The sequence below is a fragment of the Populus trichocarpa genome, chromosome 19, assembly GCF_000002775.5.
Source record: "Populus trichocarpa isolate Nisqually-1 chromosome 19, P.trichocarpa_v4.1, whole genome shotgun sequence".
NCBI classification, from domain to species: Eukaryota; Viridiplantae; Streptophyta; class Magnoliopsida; order Malpighiales; family Salicaceae; genus Populus; species Populus trichocarpa.
The window spans coordinates 1974008-2000068 of record NC_037303.2 but is presented as its reverse complement, the minus strand read 5'-3'; the positions used below and the strand labels follow the sequence as shown (position 1 = coordinate 2000068).

Below are 26061 nucleotides of genomic sequence, written 5' to 3'. Positions count from 1 at the left end.
TCAATAGGATGAAAATATAATTATTTATCAAACTTCAAGTTATAATTATTTATCTATCGAATTAAAAAAAAAATATATGACAATTCAATAACTTAAAAGACAATGAAACAAATAAAAAAAATGAAAAATGTTATTTATGTAATTGTAAGCACGCTATATAAAAAAGAAATATTTCCTATTAATAAACGCTTAACGAGTCCAATAAATCAGATGTTAATTAACATAAAGAAGTTAAGAGAATCAATTGTTGAAACAGAGATTGAGAAAGATGATGCTTTATTCTATATTATATTATATTAAGGGAAGAGTAGTCTCCTCCTACCAAAACTTTACAAAGGGACCAAGGACATCCTTTGCGTCAGGATGCTCCCACTCCACTACTGACTCCCACCATTCTTCTGGATATGCTCGGATGTATTTAAGAGAAGGGGGAGGGGATGGCTGGCCATTTTCAAGCAACGGGAGACAAATTGGCATCCTCTTCAGCTTCTCACATTTTATTACTATAATTTCTTCGAGAGAATTGCATATCAATTTTGCTCTACAAATACTTTTCAGTTCTGGTAAATGATACAATTCCAGAGTTCTTAACTTTGGGAGTATTAATTTCGTGATGGGATTGGAGTTGCTACTTTCTTCATCTTGTTATGTATGGACACAAAATGGTTGTTGGCAGCCATGTCAAACATGGCTGCAAGAGTGTTTACCGAAACATTAAATATGGTGGCAAAAGTGGCTGTTATAATTGACTAAAATGGAGAGGATTGTCTCCCATATCAGCTATAAATAAAGGATGCTATTGAGAGCTGGGCGAGACACGAAATAGAGAGAAACAGAGAGAGAGAGAGAGAGCTAGAGAGAGTTGAGTTGAGTAGAGAAGAATTTTTTCTCCTCCTCCTTGTTTTGTTATTTGTATTGTTTCTAAGCTTGATTAATACAAACCAGTAGCTCCGTGGAGTAGGCAAGTTGTCGAACCACGTAAATTGTGTGTGTTTGATTGCTTGAATGTCCCAACAACTGGTATTAGAGCTTATTCTTGAAAAAGAGGGTGTTTGATCCAAACCCAGAAATAAAAGTTCTCCAAACGTGTTTTTGAACATACCATCGTGTAGAGGAAGACGAGACGAATCCACTGGTGAAAACCCGGCGAAGAACCGACGTCCTACATGCCCACACACGCCAACACGCGCCACACGAACTCCACGCGTCTTCTTCGCCCGAATTCCTGCAACTGAACCGGGTTGACCCGACACGTCATCAGCCACGCTAGCAATTCTGCACAATCATCTGCCACGCCATCTGTCCAGTCACCAAGCCACATCAACACATGCCACATCATCAATAATTACGTGTACCTTTGCCACGTAATCAAGAGTGGGCCCAGATTGATTATGTGGATGCCACGTCATATAGACACATCATCATATTGGGTTTTGATTCAGTGCTTCACAGACACTATTTTGCCCGGACACGCGGCTTCATCTGCACCGTCTGTTGACCCAAAACTTTGATTGATAAGATCTGAGCCATCTGAAGTCTGATTTGGGTGATCTCAGTGTCGTTTCCAATATTTTTGGCCGTTCCGGACACATCTGTAAGGTCAGATTTGACATATTCAAATCCGAGGAGTATTAAAAATGGCAGATGAAATAAAGGTTGCTGGAATTGAAAAATTTGATAGGACAGATTTTGGATATTGGAAAATGCAAATTGAAGACTATCTATATGGGAAGAAACTTTATCTTCCTCTGTTGGGGAGCAAACCAGAGAATATGCCAGAATAAGATTGGCAAATTCTTGATAGACAGGTTTTGGGCGTTATCCGGCTATCCTTGTCAAGAAGAGTTGCTCACAATGTTACAAAAGAAAAATCCACTGCAAGATTAATGGAAGACTTGTCCGGGATGTATGAGAAGCCCTCAACAAATAATAAAGTGCACTTGATGAAGAAGTTGTTCAACTTGAAAATGACAAAAAGTACCTCTGTTACACAACATCTCAACAACTTCAATACCATAACAAATCAATTGTCATCTGTTGAGATTGAGTTTGATGATGAGATCCGTGCACTCATTTTGCTAGCTTCACTTCCAAGTAGTTGGGAAGGTATGAGGACAGCCGTGAGCAACTCAGCTGGAAAATCCAAACTGAAATATGATGACATACGAGACTTGATTTTAGCTGAAGAAGTGTGAAGGAAAGACTCAGGTGAAAGTTCAAGTTCAGGTTCAGCTCTCAACATCAACACTCGAGGGAGGAGACAGGATAGAGGCTTATCCAGAGGCAAATCAAAATCAAGATACAGAAGTAAAAGCAAGTTCGGACCCGGAAAGCAGGTTGAATGTTGGAATTATGGCAAACCTGGTCATTTCATGAGAAATTGCAAAAAACCGAAAAAACCTGAAGCTGACTCTGCAAACATTACCATAGATGAGGTACAAGATGCTTTAATTCTTGCTGTACAAAGTCCAATTGATGATTGGATTCTTGATTCTGGTGCTTCATTCCACTGTACACCACACCATGAGATGATGCAAAACTATGTTGCTGGAGATCACGGTGTAGTCTATCTGGCCGATGGACAACCAATGGATATTGTGGGTATAGGAGATGTGCAAATCAAGACAATGAATGGATCTATATGGAACTTGCAAAATGTAAGGCATGTTCCTGGATTAAAGAATAAGTTGATCTCTGTCGGACAACTTGACGATAGTGGTCATTCAATCTTTTTTTCTGGAGGTATGTGGAAGGTATCAAAGGGAGCAATGGTTTTGGCTCGTGGAAAGAAAACCGGCACCATGTATATGACCACAAGATTTGCAGACATTATTGCCTCTACTGAAGCAGAAAATCAGGCACAACTATGGCACTGTAGACTCGGCCATATGAGTCAAAAGGGGATGAAGATACTTCAGTCGATGGGAAAGCTGCCAGAGCTTAAAAATATTGATCTAGACATTTGTGAAAGCTGTGTTCTTGGAAAACAGAAGAAGCTCAGTTTCTTAAAGGTTGGCAGCACCTTAAGACCAAGAAAGCTAGAATTGGTACACACAGATTTATAGGGACCATCTCCGGTAGCATCTCTTGGAGGTTCTCGGTATTATGTGACTTTCATTGATGATTTCAGCAGAAAGGTATGGGTCTACTTTCTGAAAAATAAATCTAATGTGTTTGAAACATTCAAGAAGTGGAAGGCTATAGTTGAGACTGAATCAGGTCTGAAGTTGAAATGCTTAGGATCTGATAATGGAGGAGAATACATTGATGGAGGTTTCAAAGAGTATTGTGTTGTCAATGGTATCAGAATGGGAAAAACCGTTCCAGGCACACTGCAACAGAATGGCACTGCTGAACGGATGAACAGGACCATTAATGAACGAGTTAGAAGCATGAGGTTACATTCAGGGTTACCTCAAACATTTAGGGCCGAAGCAGTTCACACTGTAATTTACTTGATCAATCGTGGACCATCAGTTCCTTTGGAGTTCAGATTGCCCGAGGAAGTTTGGAGAGGAAAAGAAGTACAACTCTCTCATCTAAAGGTCTTTGGGTGTGTTTTCTATGTTCATATAGATTCTGATGCTCGCAACAAGTTAGATGTCAAATCCAAGAAATGTTTCTTCATTGGCTATGGAGATGAAGAATTTGGATTTCGGTTCTGGGATGATCAGAATAGAAAGATTATCAGAAGCAGGAACGTGATCTTCAATGAGAAAGTTCTGTACAAAGACAGATCAAGTGTAGAAACAGATATGGCTGATTCAGATACAAGTCCACAAAGATCTGAATTTATAAGATTAGAAGAGCTTCCCGATGTTACTGAGAAGAACAAAAATCAAGAGTCTTTACAAGAAGATTCAAGCACATATGTACCCACTACTACACATGAAGATGCGGAGCCAAGGGAACCAATTGTTTATCTTCGCAGGTTGTCAAGGACTGTAAGCCCCCACAACGGTTCACACTTCTACTGAATTATATTTTGTTGACAGATGGTGGTGAACCGCTAACTTATGAAGAATCCTTACAAGATGGAAACTCAAGCAAGTGGGAGTTAGCCATGAAGGATGAGATGGATTCGTTGTTGAAGAACAAGACTTGGGAGCTAACCACACTACCTGAAGGAAAGAAGGCTTTGCAAAACAAGTGAGTTTACAGAGTAAAGACTGAGCATGATGGAAGCAAACAATTCAAGGCAAGACTTGTTGTAAAAGGGTTTCAAAAAAGAAAAGGATTGACTACTCTGAGATATTTTCTCCAGTTGTGAAGCTCACAACAATTAGAGTTGTTCTGGGGATAGTAGCTGCAGAAAATTTACATCTTGAACAATTAGATGTAAAAACAGCATTCCTTCATGGTGAATTGGAGGAAGATATTTACATGCAACAACCAGAGGGGTTTGCAATACAAGGAAAGGAGAACCAAATCTGCAAGCTAAAGAAAAGCCTATACGATTTGAAGCAAGCTCCAAGACAGTGGTACAAGAAGTTTGACAACTTCATGTGTAGTTCGGGATACACAAGATGCCAGGCTGATCATTGTTGCTATGTCAAATATTTTGACAACTCCTACATCATTCTACTAATATATGTGGATGATATGTTGATTGCAGGATCCAGCATTGAAGAGATTGACAAGTTGAAACAACAGTTGTCAAAACAATTTGAAATGAAGGATCTGGGAGCTGCTAAACAAATACTTGGCATGAGAATCATCAGAGATAAAGACAAAGGCATACTAAAGCTTTCACAAACAGAGTATGTCAAGAAGGTTCTCAGCAGGTTTAGTATGGATAATGCTAAACCAGTAAGTACAATCATTTCAAGCTCAGCAAAGACCAATCACCAAAAACTAAGCTAGAATGTGGATACATGGATAAGATTCCATACGCCTCAGCTATCGGCTCTTTGATGTATGCTATGGTTTGTACCAGACCAGACATTGCCCATGCAGTGGGAGTTGTAAGCCGATATATGAGCAATCCTGGAAAGCAGCATTGGGAGGCGGTAAAATGGATCATGAGGTACTTAAAAGGTTCATCGGAGACTTGTCTTACCTTCACAGCTGGTGGTTTGAAACTTGAAGGTTTTGTAGATGCTGATCTAGCAGGAGATGTTGATAGCAGAAAGAGTACTACAGGATATGTATACACTCTAGGAGGCACTGTTGTTTCCTGGAGTTCTACCTTGCAAAAGATCGTCGCTCTTTCAACAACAGAAGCTGAATATGTTGCAATCTCAAAATCTGCAAAAGAGATAGTATGGCTACAGAGTTTCCTGAAAGAATTGGACAAGATGATTGGAAAAGGTACTCTGTATAGCGACAGTCAGAGTGCAATCTTCCTTGTCAAGAATCCAGCATTTCACTGCACGACTAAGCATATTCAGATCAAATATCACTTCATCCGATAATTGCTAGACGACGAGCAACTAATGCTAGAAAAGGTATGTGGAAGCAAGGATCCAGCTGACTTGTTAACCAAAGGAGTTACTCTTGATAAACTGAAGTTGTGTAAAGCTTCAGTTGGTCTCAAAGATTAAAAGATAGATATAGTGCCATTTGTGTCCAGGTGGGAGATTGTTATGTATGGACACAAAATGGTTGTTGGCAGCCATGTCAAACATGGCTGCAAGAGTGTTTACCGAAACATTAAATATGGTGGCAAAAGTGGCTGCTATAATTGACTAAAATGGAGAGGATTGTCTCCCATATCAGCTATAAATAGAGGATGCTATTGAGAGCTGGGCGAGACACGAAATAGAGAGAAACACAGAGAGAGAGAGAGCTAGAGAGAGTTGAGTTGAGTAGAGAAGAATTTTTTCTCCTCCTCCTTGTTTTGTTGTTTGTATTGTTTCTAAGCTTGATTAATACAAACCAGTAGCTCCGTGGAGTAGGCAAGTTGCCGAACCACGTAAATTGTGTGTGTTTAATTGCTTGAATGTCCCAACACATCTGTCGTTCCTATTATCTCCTCCATTTTCTCACAGAGCATCACTTCAATCCTTTCCAGGTTTACTAGGTTTGGCAGCAACACAAGTGGGAACAACATCTTCATACTGTTACATCCACCACAATAAAACTTTTTAAGACCAGAAAACATACCATTATATGGTGGCAATGGTGGTGGAGCAGAGCAAAACCAAGAAGATGAAACCAAGCTCTCCATGCTATTGCAATTTGAAATGCTGATGTCCTCCAGTTCAGTTGCATTCTCTAATGACAAAACATCACATAAACTTCTTGCATCGATGAATTGACAAACCAGTCCTTGAATGCCATTTAAGAACTTGACCTGAAAATCTCTATCTTTGTTGATACTCAAATTACCCAATGCAACTGTTTTACTTGGAAACTTTTCAACGCCATATAAGAATTTCAGAATTCCCACTGAAATTCTGTATGTGCTTAATGATTGGATCCCATCCCGAGATCTGAGAAACTCCATGAAGTCCAAGAGACCTTCGAAATGGCATTCCAAAGTTTCCAAATTTCTCAAGGATACTACTTCCTTTCCTTTAATTGTTATCCGAGCATAACATTCCTCAAAAACCTCTTCTAGTACAAAGACTTGCAAGTGAGAGAGTTTTGGTAATATCTCACTAGGAAACTCCTTTTCACCACATCCATTCATTTTAAGATACCTCAAGTTGGATAGACATTCCATTCCTTGCGGCATCTTTTCAAGCATGGTCCAAGAGAGATCCAACCTCTTTGATAAGAGAATTTTTAGCATGTATATTTTCCACTATTCATGCTTGATTTTTAAATATTTTGGATATGTTGCACAAGAAAATTAGAATGTTGAATCTCTTTTTGAACTATTGACCTCGTGAAAAATTAATGTGTTTTCAGATATTAGGTTACTGAACAGGCAGAGCCCGGCAGTGAAACTGAACAGTGATTCATTATGTGCTGCAAAAGAAGCTATACAATTTAGTTCCAGATGTTTGTCACCATTTTCAAATAGCTGAGATGAAGGCCTACAAAACATATGAAGGGCATATAACTCAGTTTTGTTGTTTCGAAGCCCAAAAAGCGAGTTGAAAAACAAGGATTGAACCAACCCGAAATTCCTGCACTGCAAAGACTGTTTCGGTTTATGGCCCTTATCTCAACGTTCAGAGGTCCAAAAATTGCAAGATCAGTGTCTTTGGAAATAAAATTTGATTCTCTACAATTTCTCCAGAAATAGAGATCTTTGAATTCGCACTTTTCCTACCTCAAATCTGGCCCGCAATGTCTGGGTAGGAAGGAATTCAATGCAGAAAAGGAAACTTTCCTCATTACTGCAGGGGTAGAACATCCACAATATAAAAGAAGAAAAACAGAGGGGAGACAGGGAGAAACCCTATAACATAGCAAAGAAAAACAGAGGAGGCGGCACCAAACAGGAACAAAAAGAACAGAGGCAAAAATATTGAAGACCAGGAGGACACCTATCTCTTCCACTGAAATTCTCTGCTTTTGAGTGATGTTCATCGTATCAAGTTTGTTTCTCTTTAATTTAACTATGGAGTAGACTTTTATTCTGGGATTTTTGATGTAACCTTACTATGAATATGTGAACAATTTCTTCGATTGAATTATTACATTAAGATATTGAGTATTTCATTCTATGTGTAATGCTTGCGTGTGTTTGGCCAACATCTGCATGATTTAGAATTCAATTTGAAACTGAGAAGTGATAATTGTTTTAGCTATTGTTTGAAATACCTTAAGAAATCTATAGGATAGAGATATCCTAGGAACTTTTGTAATCGTTACAGGTTTTACAGTATTTAATTAATTTTGACAAGTTCAGAACTTTCGTAGAGTATATGAAATTTGTTTGTCGAAATAATTTATTGATGCTCGAGAGAGATTAATATTTACATTAGAAAAACCTGATTATCAACATTAGAAGTAATTAATTTAATCGAGAAAGTTCAAATAGGTATAGTTACGGTAAGTCATAAATCCTAGAACCAGTACAATTGAATTCATTAATATTTAATCATTTGTTTGTTTGTTTTTTTATCATTTATTTCTATTTCATAAACTATCTCATTTGATTCCTCAAATAGATCATAATTTAAAAGACTTTGGTAATTAGTAGTAATTTTTACAAATCCTCGTGGGACGATACTCTACTCATCACTTTATTACTTGTTACGATGCGTGCACTTGCGAAATTAACCATTGAGCAATAATGCAGTGAGACTCATCAAATCAGAAACAGACTCTGGCAAATTTTTAATACCTGTGCAAGATAGATCGAGGACCTTGAGCCCATGCAATTGCTTGAAAAATGAATCCGCAATAGATCGCAACCCTTCATTATCACGTAGAAATAGAGATGACAAATTTGGACACATTGGTGAATGGCTGGAAGGAATTTCTTTGATCTCGTTTTGCATTAGTGAAACTATCGTCAGATTCTCCATCCACTCCTCTGCATCTTGTTAGGATATTGCCATTTGTGGCAATACCCCACCACTAAGCAAGTGGAAGCATGAATTGTGCCACAATTCATGCCATGCTTTAAGGCTATTGGCCCCTCCAATGTTGACCATGAAATGCCTATAAAAGAGGCAATTATTTGAGAGCAAAGTGAGAGTGAAGAGAAGGTTGAGAGAGAGAACGTGAGAATAGAGAGAAAAGAGAGAGCTGCAATGGCAGCAGATGTAATCTTCTTCCATGTATCTCTATATCTAATAAAATGAACCTCTCCCGTGGATGTAGGCGGTTTTGCCGAACCACGTAAAATATTGTGTCAGTGTGCTTTACCCTCCGATGAGCAACTATCAGTACACCCCCGGTCCGCGCATGGGGGTGCCGGAATTCCCCAACAATTGGTATCAGAGCACATGGTTTAAAGGGGTGTTTGATTTTGCTCAAAATGAAAGTTGTCCAAATTGTGTTTTGACCATACCACTGTGTAGAGGAGGAAGAGACGAAGCCACTGTTGAAAACCGCGTCGAAATCGGACGTCGGAAACTGCCCACGCGCCGGCGAGGTTACTGCCCACGCGCACAGACGCGCGCCACGCGTCACACGCGTCTTCTTCGCCCGGATGGGCTGACCCGACCCGAATACCAGACGACCCGACCCACATGCCAGACCCGGATAATGATGACGTCATCATGACGTAATCATGACGCCATCATGCACAGTCAGCATGCCATGTCAGCGTCCAGTCATCAGACACGTCAGCAAAGTGGGACCCACCTGCCACGTCATCAGCCACGAGCCGAGCCGAATTGGAGCCGAGCCGCGAGCCGAGGGATGGGATCCAGTGTAGTTGATCCTATGTGCAACCGGATCTGAGATTGAATCTGAGCCGTTGATCAGGCCAGAATTGTTTTGATCAAATCTTAGCCGTCTGAAGTGCGATTTGGACGATTTCAAACTTGTTTCCAGCTAATTTGATCGTTCCGGATGCAATGGTATGGTCCGATCGTTGAAATTTGAGACCGAAAATGGCAGTGGTGAATTAACAAAAGAGATTGCCCGATTAGGAGGCATCTGAAGGTCATCAAGGTGGTCGATGGAGATGAAGAAGAAGAAGGTGCACATGTTTACCCAATTACATGTGTCGAACTGCTAAGTGGGTAGAATTTTAGCTGCCTTGAAGGAAGGCAAAATTGGGACACTCTGGACACCCGATCATGTGGACAATTTGAGGTGAAGAGTGGAAATTGACGAAGACCAATCTTGACGAATCTAAGAACTGGTAGTCTCGCCAGATGTTGAGAAATCATGTATTAAACCAGTATATTCCAGATCACTTGTAAAGGAAGGCCGGGACAAAGCTAGCAAATGGTTGTATATACGGAAAGACAGTACGATGGATAGATATGGCCTATGAAGTTCTGTCTAGGAGATTGGGTTTTAAGCGGGACCAGTGTGACCCCTCCAATCTTTCCTAGGAACTTGCTTAGTGGAAGGATTATCCATACGGTACTATTTTCGTATATATAGCAGTTTGTAATGAAACAGTTGAAGACTAGCAGGATGACGGCACAAGGGAACAGTTGGGTTCCGTATGATCAAGGATCTGATGAAGTGGTGATTTCTCCAAAGAAGTTAGATTCGGTGACTGTGATTTCTCGAGGGGAGAATTGATGAAGACCCTGATAATGGTAGAGAAATATGGCAAGGGATAAAGATTGGCACCCTATTTTGACTTGGATAGGTGTTCTGACAGGATGAGCTGCTGTCAAACATAAGCAAGGAATAGGGGAAAAATCTGGAGAACAGAAATTGCACGAGGGCACATGGAGATTGTGCATGAGTACCCTTAAGATCCAACTAGGTACTGTAATGAGACAACAGGTGCAAGGAGAAGAAGAGTTCCCAGATGAAGCTCAGAGCAGAGACTGTTAAAGTTTGTACAACAGGAAGTCTCTTGTGCTCTTAATGAAGACAACAGGCGAAGACCTTTCCAATGCATGCAATGATGGAAAGAGAGCTGTTGCAGAGGCACCTAATTGAGGGGGTGCAAATGCCTGTGATACAAGGCAACCGCCTATGATGAAAGGCGAAGACACCAAAGAGAGTTGGTGTAGGTGGAGCTGTCAAGCAGAAAGGCACAGAAGCTCCAAACATAGAAATCGAGGTGGAGGATTGCGAGGAGTATACTGCAAGTTTCTCTTTCTATGTAATCAGTGGCAATGATCTCCCATAGTGCACATGGTGGTAGAGACTTTTGGAGCCACTTTGAAGCATCTCAGCTGAAGGAGGATGCGACCACTTATGAAAGGTGAAGACACCTTAGATGGAAGGTGTGTATGTGGGTCGTGCTAGGAGCCCCGGATCAGACCGCCCCATGACAACGGGCGAAGACACCTTAGAGAAGGTGTGTGGGCCGTGATATGAGCCCAAGATCAGACCGCCCCATGACAACGGGCGAAGACACCTTAGAGAAAGTGTGAGGGCCGTGATAGAAGCCCCAGTTCAGACCGCCGCATGGTGACGAGCGGAGACACCTAAGGAGAAGGTGTGTGGGCCACGATATGAGCCCAGTTCAGAACAACCCCAAAGCCAATGTAATGGCTAGATATGAGTGGACAGGTGTATGGATAGCCAATGAAGTGGCTATGATGAGTATGGAGACAAATGCAGGATTGACTTTCATGGATATTGCCCCCATGCTAAAGATCAATGAGCTAGAAGACATTTGCCTTGGACAATAAGTGTGTGACTTGTGGAGCATTAAGACGCGGCTGCTATGAAGAAGCAGAAGGGCATGCGCAGGTTCCGAGAACGAGTTGACTTTTGTCAAGGTGGTGAGCTCGGTAATGGCATTGTAATACTCAGAGTATGAAGACAGATATGGATCAACCTTTAATGGGCTGCCCCCATGGTTAAAGGTGGAGAGCTACCTGGACTCTTACGACTAAGAGCGAGAGACTCACGGAGAAGTAAGGCGTGGTTCCTAGGGTGGAACAGAGGGCAGACGCAACTCCTGGATGAGTAGACTCTTGGAAGAGTGGTGAGCTTGTGATCACATTAAAATACTCAATGACCGTCGCACTTGGGAATATTCGTTTGAGGGGGTGTTGTAAGCCTTGGTGTAAGGCTTGAAAAATCATTCCGGACCGAGCATGATTGATACGCTCGAAGAGGAATGTTGTGTTGAAGACGCTCTCAGAATGGAAGCTTGGAAGAGCTGCAGAATGCAAGCTTGTGCTGAAGAAGCAAAAGGACAATTGCCCACACAAATGGCAAAAGGGGGTGATTGTTAGGATATTGCCATTTGTGGCAATACCCCACCACTAAGCAAGTGGAAGCATGAATTGTGCCACAATTCATGCCATGCTTTAAGGCTATTGGCCCCTCCAATGTTGACCATGAAATGCCTATAAAAGAGGCAATTATTTGAGAGCAAAGTGAGAGTGAAGAGAAGGTTGAGAGAGAGAACGTGAGAATAGAGAGAAAAGAGAGAGCTGCAATGGCAGCAGCCTTGCTGCCATTGCAGCAGATGTAATCTTCTTCCATGTATCTCTATATCTAATAAAATGAACCTCTCCCGTGGATGTAGGCGGTTTTGCCGAACCACGTAAAATATTGTGTCAGTGTGCTTTACCCTCCGATGAGCAACTATCAGTACACCCCCGGTCCGCGCATGGGGGTGCCGGAATTCCCCAACACATCTGGCAACTCTTTTAATTGTGCACCTGCTTTAACCATGTATTGAAGGTTCTCTTGCAGTATATGGATGGCCATGTTCCTAATCAAGTCATGCATCTTGACACTTCTACTACCATCATACTCCATTTTAACACTTTCCATCAGGCAGACATTTTCAAGTCTATTAAGCATCGTCTGGCCCTCGTCAAATGCATCTTTCCTGCTCCTTATTCCTTTAATAATTCCCTCGTCGATCAAATAACCTATCAACTCCTCCCTTTCAATCTCACTATCTTCGGCAAATAATGCACAGTACAAGAGACATTTGTTGTTGTGCTAAATCACCTAACCTATCATAACTAAACCTTAATAACTTGAATACTTCATTGTCCCTAAATTCTGATTCTCTCAATTTGTTCAGTGTATTTCTCCACTCATATAGGTCATCCACTCCCCTCAAGCTTCCTGCCACAACAATAATTCCCAATGGTAAACCAGCACATTCCCTTGCAACAGCTTTCGCAATTCCTTCTACTTCTGGTGAAAGTGCTATGTCACGTCCAAGTTTCTCCACGAACAAATTCCAAGCTTCACCCTCAGAAAGTGGCTTCACTTTGATTTTGTGTTGGCAAGCAATCCGATGACAAATTGTTTCTGATCGAGTTGTCAAAATCAGCTTGCATCCTTTCAACACCATAGGAATTCCCACTTTGTGTAGCTCAAAATTGTTCCACAAATCATCTAAAATGAGAATCCATTTTTATTTCTTCTTTAGTTCTTCTGACAATTTGGCAGCTCTATGCAGATCATCATCTTCACTTGAAAGATCTAAATAGAGACGTTTAGCAATAAGATTCTGCAATCTATTAATGTTGAAATCTTGAGACACAGTCACCCACAAAACATGATTACAAATATTTGATTTTTGTAGAAGCTCATTATGGATATGTTGCAGTATTGTCGTTTTACCAACTCCCCCCGTCCCATAAATGCCAATGATTGGGACTTTATCACCCATTAACAAAGACCATATCACCTTCATATTCTCTTCAAATGCTTGACCCACTGGCTTTGTAGAGATAGTAGGTAATGGAACTCCTCTAGTCTTGTTGTATTTCAGACTTTCAGAAGATCTAGCTCCCGCGCCAGCCTGCACTACTGAACTTCCACTATTCTCCACATCCTCCTCCTCCAATGGTTCTGTCCTCACTCTAACCATGTTCTGCACATCATTCATAATGACATCATTGTTTATTGACGGAGTAAATAGTTGATCATAATATCTGCCATGATCAAGACACAATGAATCTGTTGGTTGTGATGAATCTCCTCGAGGCTCATCAGCTTGATTAATTGATGGCCTCTCACAAGAGCTACCTCTCTCCAGATGCTGCACTTGTTCTGTTCTCGGTACAGTTTCAAATGCATCATGCAGACGCTCCACATCCTCATCTTCCTGCATTAAATAGGTAGAGATTTCATTCAGCTTCTGCGCCTTTGAAAGGGCAGAGTGTATCTGAACCCAAGTACCATCAGCAAATTGATCCACTAAATCTGTTCTTTGTGTTGCTTCTCTTCTATTCTCATGAGCATCAACTCTGAGTCCCCAAGGAGAGACACTTCTGTCAACATGCTGAAAAGATCCTTCACCAGTGTATTCCATGCCATTTGCCGCTTCTACACGCGAATGAATTCTCTCAGGCCCAACACCTTGTGCCAAATTACCAAGTACTGCATTGTCTTGTTCTTGTGGACAGGTGGAAATGGCATAATCATTAACATTGCTTGAACTTGCTATGCTTTTATGTCTTTTGTTGCCAACATGCATAGCTAGAAAGGCTACTTCTTGAACTTCTTTAGGCACCTGACCACAAATGCCAACACCATGCCCTCTCTCTCCTGATAAATGCCATTTGATCCTCGAAATGGAAGTACCATTGGCAAATAAATGCCCACAAAACTTACACTTCATGCTTCCATCATTCATATCTTCAACTTCCTTCCAAAACGGATCATCTGATCTACCCATTTAATTTGTCCTATAGATAAAAAGGGTCAAAATATTGAATAAAAATTAATGGAAGTACATTAATTGGAAAAGGATGGTGAAACTAAAATAATAAGTTACAAACAGCAAAGAAATTAAGAAGAAAAAACAATGAATTCAAGGTTAACTTAGGGTCAATTTAATTAGTATGAACTCCATAAGGCATGGATTGTTAAAACTGAGAAAGATCAAATTATTTTTATTTTTGGAAACTGTTGATGATCCTAACTCCAAAGTTTCTCATTAGAATTTCTACAACTTGTGACTTCCTTGAAAGATTCAAACCAGAGTTACATGTGAAAAACAAAATGAAGAAGATGGAGTATAAATAATCTACCTGGATTCAAGTTGTTCTTCTAGTGCTGGTTTGCTTAAGCAGTATTCAGCAAAAAAGACAAGAACAGAGTAGAATATATAGTTTAAAAATAACAAGGAAAGATCTTGGAAGTTTCAATTATTTTTAATGAATTAAATTGAACAAAATTTTACCAAATCAAAAGGTAGCAGCGTGAAGCCTAGGAAATTCTACTACTTCTCGAGATAATAGTGACTTTGATGACAAGTTTTAGCTAGGCCATGAAATGTACATGTGCTAGTGATTCGTGTTAGTCCAAATCCGTGCCAAGACATTTCCAGTCTCTACGAGATCCTCCCACTAAATTTTAACGTGTAAAAGAGAGCCGAAAGGCTTCCCAGATTGACTGCAAGGAATCAAGAAATGTCCAATAAGTTGCTGGTTTATATTGCAGTGGAAAATTATACGTAGACTTAGCTTTTTGATGATTAAAGTCTCCCCGTTGTGTCTTTCACGAAGGCTTTGGATGAGATTATAGAGAGAGAATATTGAGCATTCCTTAGAAATTTCAGTGGTTATTGAATTAATGGGACCATTGAACTGGTGTTGATGAATAAGCCAAAAGTCCAAGAATCGAGTGGCCAAGAGAGAAATTTACGTGTTTTTGTTTGTTTTTTCTTTAGCCAAAAGTCCAAGAATATTAAATGGCCAGAGAGAAATTTATGTGGTGTTTGTTGCTTGTGTAAGCAAGTCGTGTTTTCATAGGCATTGCATTGGTACATATGCCGTGGGATACATCAGTGGCAATTTGTGTCATCCTCAACTAGTGGGTAAAGCTCTTAAATTAATAAATACATCATTCTATGACAATCCTCAATTTAGTCCTTTCATGTAAGATTGTTACAAACTTTTAAAAGATGTCCAGTTCTCTCTTTTCTTTTTTCTTTTTAAAAAAAAAAAAACAAAAACAGCTTTTAAATAGAAATCATCGACGGATTTGAATACAAGGCAAAACTAAGAATGTTTTATGCATTAAAGACGTCACTAAAGAAAACAATAAGGACCCAATCATGAATTGGTTATAAGTTGGGGGCTTGTACGAAGCTAGCCCTTATCCAAACCAATGAAGCAAGTGGGATATCCAATTTGCTAAAGTGGTGGGTGCCTATGTAGTGCTACACTGTTTTTTGAATTATTATTTTTTTAATATAAAAAGATATCCTAATAATAATAGCTTTTTAAAAGCAACAATAAAAATTTGAAATTTAGGTTATTGATTCGAATGGATTTAATAAATTTGATTAATATATATATATATATATAAACAAATGATAAAAAACAACAATGATTAATTAGAAAAAATAAACGCTTGTTAATATTATAAAAGATACCATCTAATTTTTTTTAAAAAGATCTTAACTATCTTATTTTATTACAACATAAAAATTCAATGAAAATAAGATTACCTCATGAAAAGAAAAATAAAAGAAATATGACGCTCAATTACCAGCAAAACAAAGGTTGAAAAATAAACCGGAAAAAAACATCAATTTCAAAAAAGAATAAAAAACACGACTCGAGTTAGGACACCAAATCATGATCGGGATAAGCCTGCATATAAGAATCGAATAAAACAATGGAGTTTAACTCTCAAGCAAACTAAATGATAAAAGGTAAAACTAGAAAAAAAAAAAAACAAGTGTCAATGTAGGTTAACTTGACTAGCTCGTGACCTAGGATATGATACCGGAATAACCTTATAAAAAGAAAAGCAAAGAAAATCATGAAACTCAAGGCCCAATAACCCAACATTGAAGGATATTGAAAAAAAATCTTTTTTTTTAATGACCTAAAAAAACTAAAGGTAAATCAAACTAATCTTTGAAACTCGTGACTCGGGTTATGAGACCAAGATCGCCTCATAGAAGACAAACAAAAAAAAATTATGAAGCTAAATTTCTAATCATCTAATTTTTTTAAAAAAAAAATAAATCAAATAGCAATCAAAATATTAAAGATCAAATCTAGTATAAAAACTAAATGAAAAAAAATAATGAGGGATTAAATCAAAAAATCAATCAAAAAATGAGGATTAAATTAAATAAAATAAAAAAACAAGAGACATAATTGAAAAATCAAGTAAATAAAAAAAAACTATAAAATAACAATAAAAAAATTAAAATAAAATTGGATTGTACCATAATTAATGATTAAAAAAGAAGAAGATAGAATAATAACCCTGGTTCGTATTTGAAGCTCACAAGTCATCAGGGTTGGTGGCTCGTACCATTTAAGAGATCAAACAGACTCTTTCTAGCCAAAAATCTAATTTTGGCCCCAAGAACTCCAGGTGCTGTTCATGTCTGAAAGGGAAAAAAAATGGCTCACAAATAAGCTAGCAACAATTATACGAGGATCAAATCTCCCCAATCACAATATGCTCAGCACTCAGAAAGCAAATTTACAGAGTAATAAGTCTAATAAACTTCTTGATTTAGTGCAACAGATCATTCTAAATTTATTAATTCGACTCATTAACATTTTTTATATATTTATTGACATAAATAATTCTAAATTTATCTAATTAATATATACAAAACGTGGTTAGTATAACTAAACACACTGACTATTGGCTACCAAGCTAGTTTTTGGCATTAAGTGGCTTGTCCCCAGAACCTGGTCCCAAATGCCAGCAGCCGAGCATAAAAAGGTTTCAACCCCATGGTGCCTTTTCCCTTGTTGTAAATATAAAATAAAATTTAAGTCAAGGAGGTCCAGTCTTAAATGCTCCAAACATTATCCATGTCTCAAGCTTATGTGATCCAAGAATTCATATTTATTATAAAATTATAATTTAATATGAGTTTTTATCTTATGATTCAAGAAGTTTATATTGTATATTCAAGAATTTTAAGTTTGTAGTCAATTTCATAAAAATATTTGATCCCTGAATTAGTTTTCTAAATGTTTTGCATAAATTCTTAACAGTAAAAATATTTTAACAATAGTTTTCGTGCTAAAACTGATACTCTATTGGAATTTTATTTCTAATTCTATTTTTTAAGTTTTTGATTTTTGTAAAATTGATTAAAAAAGATCGGGTCATGTGTGCTTAACTCGATTCGGCAAAATCAAAGACACAAGTGAATAATAAATTTTAATATTCAGAGTTGAAGACCGGTGGAGCAAAATCCGACTTTAATTTAGAGCGTGTTTGGGAACGTCGTGCAAATCGTGTTCCCTCAAAATTAAAATTTTTTTTACTTAAAATTAATTTTTTTTATGTTTTGAAATCGTTTTGATGTGCTGATATCAAAAATAATTTTTTTAAAAAATATTATTTTGATGCATTTGTAAGGGAAAAACACTTTCAACCGCAAACCGCTTGTTTGAGATTGTGGTAATGATTGCGGTTCAAAGTGTTTTTCGCTTAGAAATGCAGGAAAATAATATTTTTTTATTTTAAAATAATTATTTTTGATATCAGCACATAAAAAAGATCTAAAAATATAAAAAAAAATAATAAAAAAGAAATTCAAAGTTTAAGTAAACATGGCATTCCCAAACACGCCCGAATCAAAGACATCCTAATTTCGTTACTTTTTAGAGACCTGTTAATTTTCAAGAGAGCCTTAACCATCCCTTTATGCAAGTGTACGCTTTGCCAAACAATCCTTTAGGAGAATGGGTTCCCAAACATGCCAAATTGTTTTTCAAATAATTCAAAATTCTTAAAACAACACTATATTAAATTGATCTATGTCGGCATGGGTTGATCTATCCAACCCAATAATATGTCATAGGATTGGAATCTGATTATGTAACAATAGGGAAAAAATGTCAGATTTTTGTTTTTTTTATTGAATTTGCCTTCTATGTGGTTAATTTTGCTATTATCACGAGTTTCAAAAGTTAACATAGACTGATTTTAATATTTTTTATTTAATTATATGATAAAAATAAATGCTTATTTAAAATAAATATTTATTTAAGATTATAATAATTCTATAAAAAATAAATAAAAATAAATTATATAGTTTATTTCCAAAACAATCTAATATTAAAGTACAAAATAAAAAAAATCAAAAAATCAAAAAAAATATATATTAGAAAAATCACATAAGTTTGATAGCAAGGAAGGAAGTTGCTAAGAAGGAACCCGCCGCTTACCTACCAAACATTATATTATAAGATATGGGAAGTTAACGTGTGGACCCCCCTAATGTTGAAACTTTGAAGAAGCTGCCTGTAAAATGTAAACACGTGGATATGAGAAAGAATAGCATATTAAGGTAGTAGATATCTCTTCCTTTTTTTTCCTCTTCATAATGCATGGATTTAAGTTGCTTGGAGATTCCATTAATGAAATTATTTTTTTTATTTTTAATATTAGTATATTAAAAAATATTTTTTCAAGATAAATTATTTTTAAAAATATATCAAACACAATTTTAAATATAAATAATTTTTAAAAATATATTCAAACATATTAAGGTAGTGCTTATAAATTAATTAATGTCATTTTATTAATTATTATTTTAAAGAAATAGAGAGATAAACTAGAAGAAGAAAAATCCAAGGTAAAAATATTCTTATTATTTTTTGTGTTTGTTTTTTTAAGTGAATCCAAAAAATAACCAATAATAAATGACTAATTACATCCAAAGAATAATGCGGTGATGGCATCACAGCATTGATTCTACATGGGGACAAATTAAAAGAACAGAAGAAAATATTAGATGATTTAATAGAGAATAAAATTTAATTTTAAATGCAAATTAAAACATAGCAGAGTGACTAATGGAGAAAGTACTGGAATTCTACGAACAGTAGAGCGTCGGGAATCCTTGCACACCTTTGGTATTTTAATTATCCTTATTTCGTTTAATAACTCAATAGGATGAAAAACAAATATTAATCAAACTTCAAATTATAATTATTTATCATTTGAGTTAAAAAAAAATTATGACAATTCAGTAGTCTTTAATGAAATAAAAAAAAATGAAAAATGTTATTTATGTAATTGTAAGCATACTATATTATATTACTTTACAAAGGGACGAAGGACATCCTTTGCGTTAGGATGCTCCCACTCCACTACTGTCTCCCACCATTCTTTTGGCCTTGCATGGATTTCTTTAAGAGAAGGGGGAGGAGATGGCTGGCCATTTTCAAGCAACGGAAGACAAATTGGAATCCTCTTCAGCTTCTCACAATACATTACAATAATATCTTTAAGAGAATTGCAAGTCAGCTTTGCACTGCAAATGCTTTTCAGTTCTGGTAATTCATACAATCTCAGAGATCTTAACTTTGGGAGAATGACTTCCGTGATGGAATTGGAGGTGCTGCTTTCTTCATCTGTTGTTCCTATTATCTCCTCCATTTTCTCACATTCAGTAACAACAATCCTTTCCAGGTTTACGAAGTTTGGCAGCAGCACAAGTGGGAACAGCTTCTTCATATTGTTACATCCATCACAACAAAACACTTTAAGACCAGAAAACGCACCATTATATGATGGCAATCGTGGTGGAGCATAGCAGAACCAAGAAGATGAAACCAAGCTCTCCATGTTATGGCAACGCCTAATGTCGATGAACTCAAGTTCAGTTGCATTCTCTAATGACAAAACATCACATAAACTTCTTGCATCGATGAATTCACAAACCAATCCTTGAATGCCATTTAAGAACTTGACCTGAAAATCTCCATCTCCGTTGATACTCAAATTACCCAACCCAACTGTTTTACTTGGAAAATCATCAATGTTTTCCCAACACGAGTAATCCACCAGTGCTTCACTTAAATCCTTTCCAGGTTTACGAGGTTTGGCAGCAGCACAAGTGGGAACAGCTTCTTCATACTTTTACAGCTATAACAAAAAAACACTTTAAGACCAGAAAACATACCATTATATGGTGGCAATCGTGGTGGAGCAGAGCAGAACCAAGAAGATGAAACCAAGCTCTCCATGTTATGGCATTCCCGAATGCTGATGCGCTCCAGTTCAGTTGCATTCTCTAATGACAAAACATCACATAAACTTCTTGCATCGATGCATTGACAAACCAGTCCATGAATGCCATTTAAGAACTTGACCTGAAAATCTCTATCTCCATTGATACTCAAATTACCCAACCCAACTGTTTTACTTGGAAAATCTTCAATGCATTGCTCTGAATAGCTAAACACCTCTCCTACTAAAATTTTGTATGTGCTTAATGATAGGATCCCATCCCGAGATCTGAGATAATCCACGAAGTCAGAGAAACCTTCAAAATGGCATTCCAAACTTTCCAAATTTCTCAAGGATCCTACTTCCTTTCCTTTAACTGTTATTGGAAGCGCCGTAAACCGTTCTAGTTCAAAGACTCTCAAGGATCCTACTTCCTTTCCTTTAACTGTTATTGGAAGCACCGGAAACCGTTCTAGTTCAAAGACTTGCAGGTGAGAGAGTTTTGGTAATATCCCACTAGGAAACTCCTTTTGACCACATCCATTCATTCTAAGATACCTCAGGTTGGTTAGGCATTCCATTCCTTGCGGCATCTTTCCAAGCATAGTCCAAGAGAGATCCAACCTCTTCAATGCCCTGAGCTTCTTTAATGATGGAACAAGTCTTAACTCCCGACAATCATTGAGCAAGAATGCAGTGAGACTCAACAAATCAGAGACAGAGTCTGGCAAATTTTCAATACCTGTGCGAGACAGATCGAGGACCATGAGCCCATGCAATTGCTTGAAAAATGAATCCGCAACATATCTCAACCCTTTATTATCACATAGAAATAGAGTGGACAGATTTGGACACATTGGTGAATGGCTGGAAGGAATTTCTTCGATCTCGTTTTGCATTAGTGAGACTATCGTCAGATTCTCCGTCCATTCCTCTGCATCTGGCAACTCTTTTAATTGTGCACCTGCTTTAACCATGACTTGAGAGTTGTCTTGCAGTATTTGGATGGCCATGTCCCTAATCAAGTCATGCATCTTGACAATTCTACTATCATCATAATACATTTTAGCACTTTCCAATAGGCAGACATTTTCAAGTCTATTAAGCATCGTGTGGCCCTCGTCAATTGCATCTTTCCTGCTCCTCTTTACTTTAATTATCCCCTCATCGATCAAATAACCTATCAACATCTCCCTCGGAATCCCATGATCTTCAGGAAATAATGCACAGTACAAGAGACATTGTTGTAGTGCTAAATCACCTAACCGATCATAACTAAACCTCAATAGCTTGAATACCTTCTCATCCATGTCCCTAAATTCTGATTCTCTCAATTTGTTCAATGTATTTCTCCATTCATGTAGATCATCTACTCCCCTCAAGCTTCCTGCCACTGTAATAATTCCCAATGGCAAACCAGCACATTCCCTTGCAACAGCTTCCGCAATTCCTTCCACTTCTGGTGAAAGTTCTACATAACGTCCAAGTTTCTCCATGAACAAAAACCAAGCTTCTCCATTAGAAAGTGGCTTCACTTTGATTTTGTGCTGGCAAGCCATCCGATGACAAATCATTTCTGATCGAGTTGTCATAATCAGCTTGCATCCTTCAAACTTTTCAGGAATTCCCACTTCGTGTAGCTCAAAATTGTTCCACAAATCATCTAAAATGAGAATCCATTTTTGTTTCTTCGTTAGTTCTTCTGACAATTTGGCAGCTCTATGCAGTTCATCATCTTCTCTTGAAAGGTCTAGATGAAGACGTTCAGCAATAAGATTCTGCAATTTATTAATGCTGAAATCTTGAGACACGGTCACCCACCAAACATGATCACAAATATCTGGTTTTTGTAGAAGCTCATTATGGATATGTCGCAGTATTGTGGATTTACCAACTCCCCCCATCCCATAAATACCCATACTTAAGACATCCTCATCCATTAACAAAGACCATATCACCTTCGTATTCTCTTTGAATGCTTGACCCACTAGCTTTGTAGAGCTAGGAGGTAATGGAATTCCTATAGTCTTGTTGTATTCCAGACTTTCAGAAGATCTAGCTCCAGCACCAACCTGCACTGATCTTCGACTATTCTCCACATCCTCCTCCACTGGTTCTGTCCTCTGTCTGCTCTCGAGTGCCCCTTCGGAAACTCTATCTTCTTGTGCTCTCATTCCGGTCATGCTTACTACGTCGTTTCCTGCTATTGCATGTGAAGTAATCCTCTCTTCTCCTACTCCGGGTTCTACAACCTGAACTTCTCTTTGTACCCTTCCAATCCCTCCTGCCGTATTTTCAATCTCAATGTTTTGTTCTTGTGGACAAGTTGAAATTCCACACTCATTAACATTGACTGAACTTGCTGTGCTTTTCTGTCTTTTGTTCCCGCCACAGATAGCTAGAAAGGCTTTTTCTTGAACTTCTGTAGTCACCCCAGGACAAATGGCAACATTATGCCCTCTCTCTCTTGATAAATGCCATTTGATCCTCGAAATGGAAGTATCCTTGGCATATGTATGTGGACAAAACTTACACTTCATCCTACCATCAGCCCTATATTCAACATAATTCCAAAACGGATCATTTGATCCAACCATTTCGACCTACGGAAAAAAAGGGGAGGTCAAAATCAGTCAAAATAAAGAATAAAAATCATATCTGGATGGATGAGAAACTACTTCAGTGCTGTTACCCCTATTTTGCTATTAAAATCGATAGTTAGTTTATAGCATAATCATAGGGGGAAAAAAGACGACAATAATTCAGTTAGACTTCTTACTTGTTGAGAATTTAAACCCCTATTTTGACTTTGCAAGGAAGTGTCAGGGCCAGGATTTGAGGCATTTGGCGTAGCAGTTTGATTTTGCAATCCTCGGACTTGGAGGTTATCCATCTGTGACCTATATATAAATGAAATGATCATATTATAAAACCTTTCGATAATTGGTAGTCTCTCTTAAGCACTAAAAATCAATGGTGTATCTAATTATCAAAAAGGTATTAATACTATGTAGGAAAACTAATTGTTTTTATTACTGAAAATACTAAAAATGAAAAATTGGATACCATGGAGCAGGAGAAGAAGGTCCATGTTGTGAAGTGGTTGCGTTCTGTGTCAAATAGCCATGTCCCGACTGAGGTTGATGAATAAAGGAGTTCTGATGCCTGAATAATATTCAAATAGTTAAACATAGAACTGTTATTCTCACAAAAAAGAGAGATAGAGAGCTCAAAAAGACTTGAAAGATCCTCGTCAATTTTGGTCAAGTTCATTGTTTTCATGATTAAAAAAGTGTATATTCGAGGTTAATACCATTGATTCATTGGAGGTTGAGGTCCAGGTGACATCGCAGGCACTTGATTGCTCATTGGTAACTGATAATCAGTCCATTGTTGGTCCCTAAATTAGCAACATTTGTTAGTGATTTCTTTATACATATGCATAATTGTTAGCTATCAATCCACTAAGCATTTGATATCATTTTAGCTTACCTCAAAGGCATTGATGGTGCGGGTAACATGGGATTGGCACATTGAGGATCAAATAAATTGGGATAAGGCTGATACCTATATTCAAACATAATGAATTCACTGATAAGTACAACAACAAGAGGAAGAAGAAGAAGTTAAATAATGATTGAAAAACTTTTTTTTTTTTCAGAAAATACTAAACATGAAAAATTGGATACCAGGGAGCAGGAGAAGAAGGTCCAGGTTGATTGACTTCACCATGTTGTGATGTGGTTGCGTTCGGTGTCATATTGCCATGTCCCGTCTGAGGTTGATGAATAAAGGAATTATGATGCTTAATTCAATGGACATGGTAGCAAATTGGAGGAAGCATGAGTACTCACCATGGTTTGATCAGGAAATGAAGGTGGAAACTGAGTTGTTTGTTGAATACTATCGTTGATCACATTGTTCTGTCCACCTTGATCATTGCATGATATGGAGCCTTGGTTGACTGGAACCTCCGGTGCCGTCCTGCTTCCATGGAATAATATATAGGATAAACTGAAGAATAACTAAACTGCAAGCAATCATCTTTTGATAAAATATGCTTAAGAATGACTTACGAGAGAAGTAGTGATTCAGTATCGAACTCTGCCAAGTCATCCATAGAAGATGGGAGGAACCTTTCCGTCTGACCACAAGTACAAGATGATTAGTACATACTGAGGTGAAAAAAGAACAGAAAGCACATAGCAAAGAAAAAAAAAATCTCACATTCTCTGGAGTGTCGATTCCACATTGAAGCAAATAAAAAGAATAAAGGCAAATATTAAATGAGTTTATAAAAGTGACTAATGAAAAAAGTGCTTAAATTCTACAAACAGCAGATAGATAGTCGGAATCCCTTGAACACATTTGATATTTTAAATATTCTTATTTTGTTTAATGAAAGGTAATTACCGATCAAGATAGTACATTGAATCATTGTAAGAAAAAGAAAGTGGAAAAATATTGAATAAAAATAAATGGCAGTCCCATTAATTGGAAAAGAAAAGGGTGAATCTAAAATAAGGAGTTAAAAACAGCAAACAATCTTGAAAAGACGAAAACAATGAATTCAACGTTTAGGGTTAATTTAATCAGTATGAACACCACATGGCATGGATTATAAAATCTGAGAAAAAGATCTATCTATTTATCATGGATTACTTTAAAGATTCAGACAAGATGAATGACAAATAATTTACCTGGATTCAAGATGTTCTTCAAGTGCTAGCTGGTTTGCTTGAGCAGTGGTCAGCCAAAAGAAAAGGAAGAGAAATCACAGGTCAGAGAAGAATATATGGTTTAGAAAAATAATAAAGGAAAGGAAAATAATGAGATGAGATGTGGAAGAGAACGTTACAGCCGCTATCTCTTTTACATAATATTATTTATTAGTAAGGTACAGAAAGTTAACGTGTGGACCCGCCTCCATGTTGACACTTTGAAGAAGCTGCCAAGAAAATGTAAACACATGAATATAAAAAAGAATAGCATATTTTTGTATTGTGTGAAGTTTTTTTAAAAAAATCATTTTTTATTTAAAAATATATTAAAATAATTTTTTAATTTTTTTTTTATATTACCACATAAAAACAATTCAAAAATATTAATTACAAACATTTATACAACTTTACAGACTTTTAATTAGTCTCCCACATTTGAGCCATGTCATGGTTAATGAGATTATCAGCAACTCTCCATCCCATGACCTTTCTGGCCCTACCTAGACAACCAACACCCCGACAAAAATAATAATAATTTCACAGTTGAATCATGTTTTTTAAAAAACTTGATATTTTTGTTATTTTAAATTAAATTTTTTTTATATTTTTAGATTATTTTGATATTTTAATATTAAAAATAAATTTTAAAAAATAAAAAATTATTATTTTAATATATTTTCAAATAAAAATATAATTTAAAAACAATTATTATCCCACCATCAACCATTATCTTATTTTATGATAGTATACCTGAACTTTTCTACACCAATGGAAATTTATATTTTTAGCCCTCGACCTATAAAGTATGATTTGCTATCCAATCTGCACACTAGTTTTCCATTAATACAAGGATTATCGTGTTTTTTTTGTTGCCAAAATTGTCGGCCAATAATTTTCCATTTTTTCCGAGGTTTTTAGTGAATTT

At 37.2% G+C, this 26061-nt stretch overlaps 3 protein-coding genes across 3 annotated transcripts in view; all 3 read right to left on the bottom strand.

Annotated features, from left to right (window-relative positions):
* The window catches only part of LOC18108035 (uncharacterized), a 62903-nt gene that overhangs the window by 26349 nt on the left and 10493 nt on the right, over window positions 1-26061 (bottom strand). The window lies entirely within an intron of this gene.
* On the bottom strand, window positions 19501-21182 carry LOC127904794 (probable disease resistance protein At4g27220). Its single transcript, XM_052449664.1, has 2 exons — window positions 20421-21182; window positions 19501-20322 (listed from the first exon to the last, which is right to left on the bottom strand). The coding sequence occupies exons 1-2, from the start codon at window positions 21180-21182 to the stop codon at window positions 19501-19503; spliced, it is 1584 nt and encodes a 527-aa protein (XP_052305624.1).
* On the bottom strand, window positions 21098-23012 carry LOC112325497 (putative disease resistance protein At4g10780). The gene is given in 2 exon segments (XM_024592141.2): window positions 21098-21293; window positions 21296-23012. Coding segments are annotated over 2 exon segments (1773 nt in total). The 3' UTR covers window positions 21098-21237.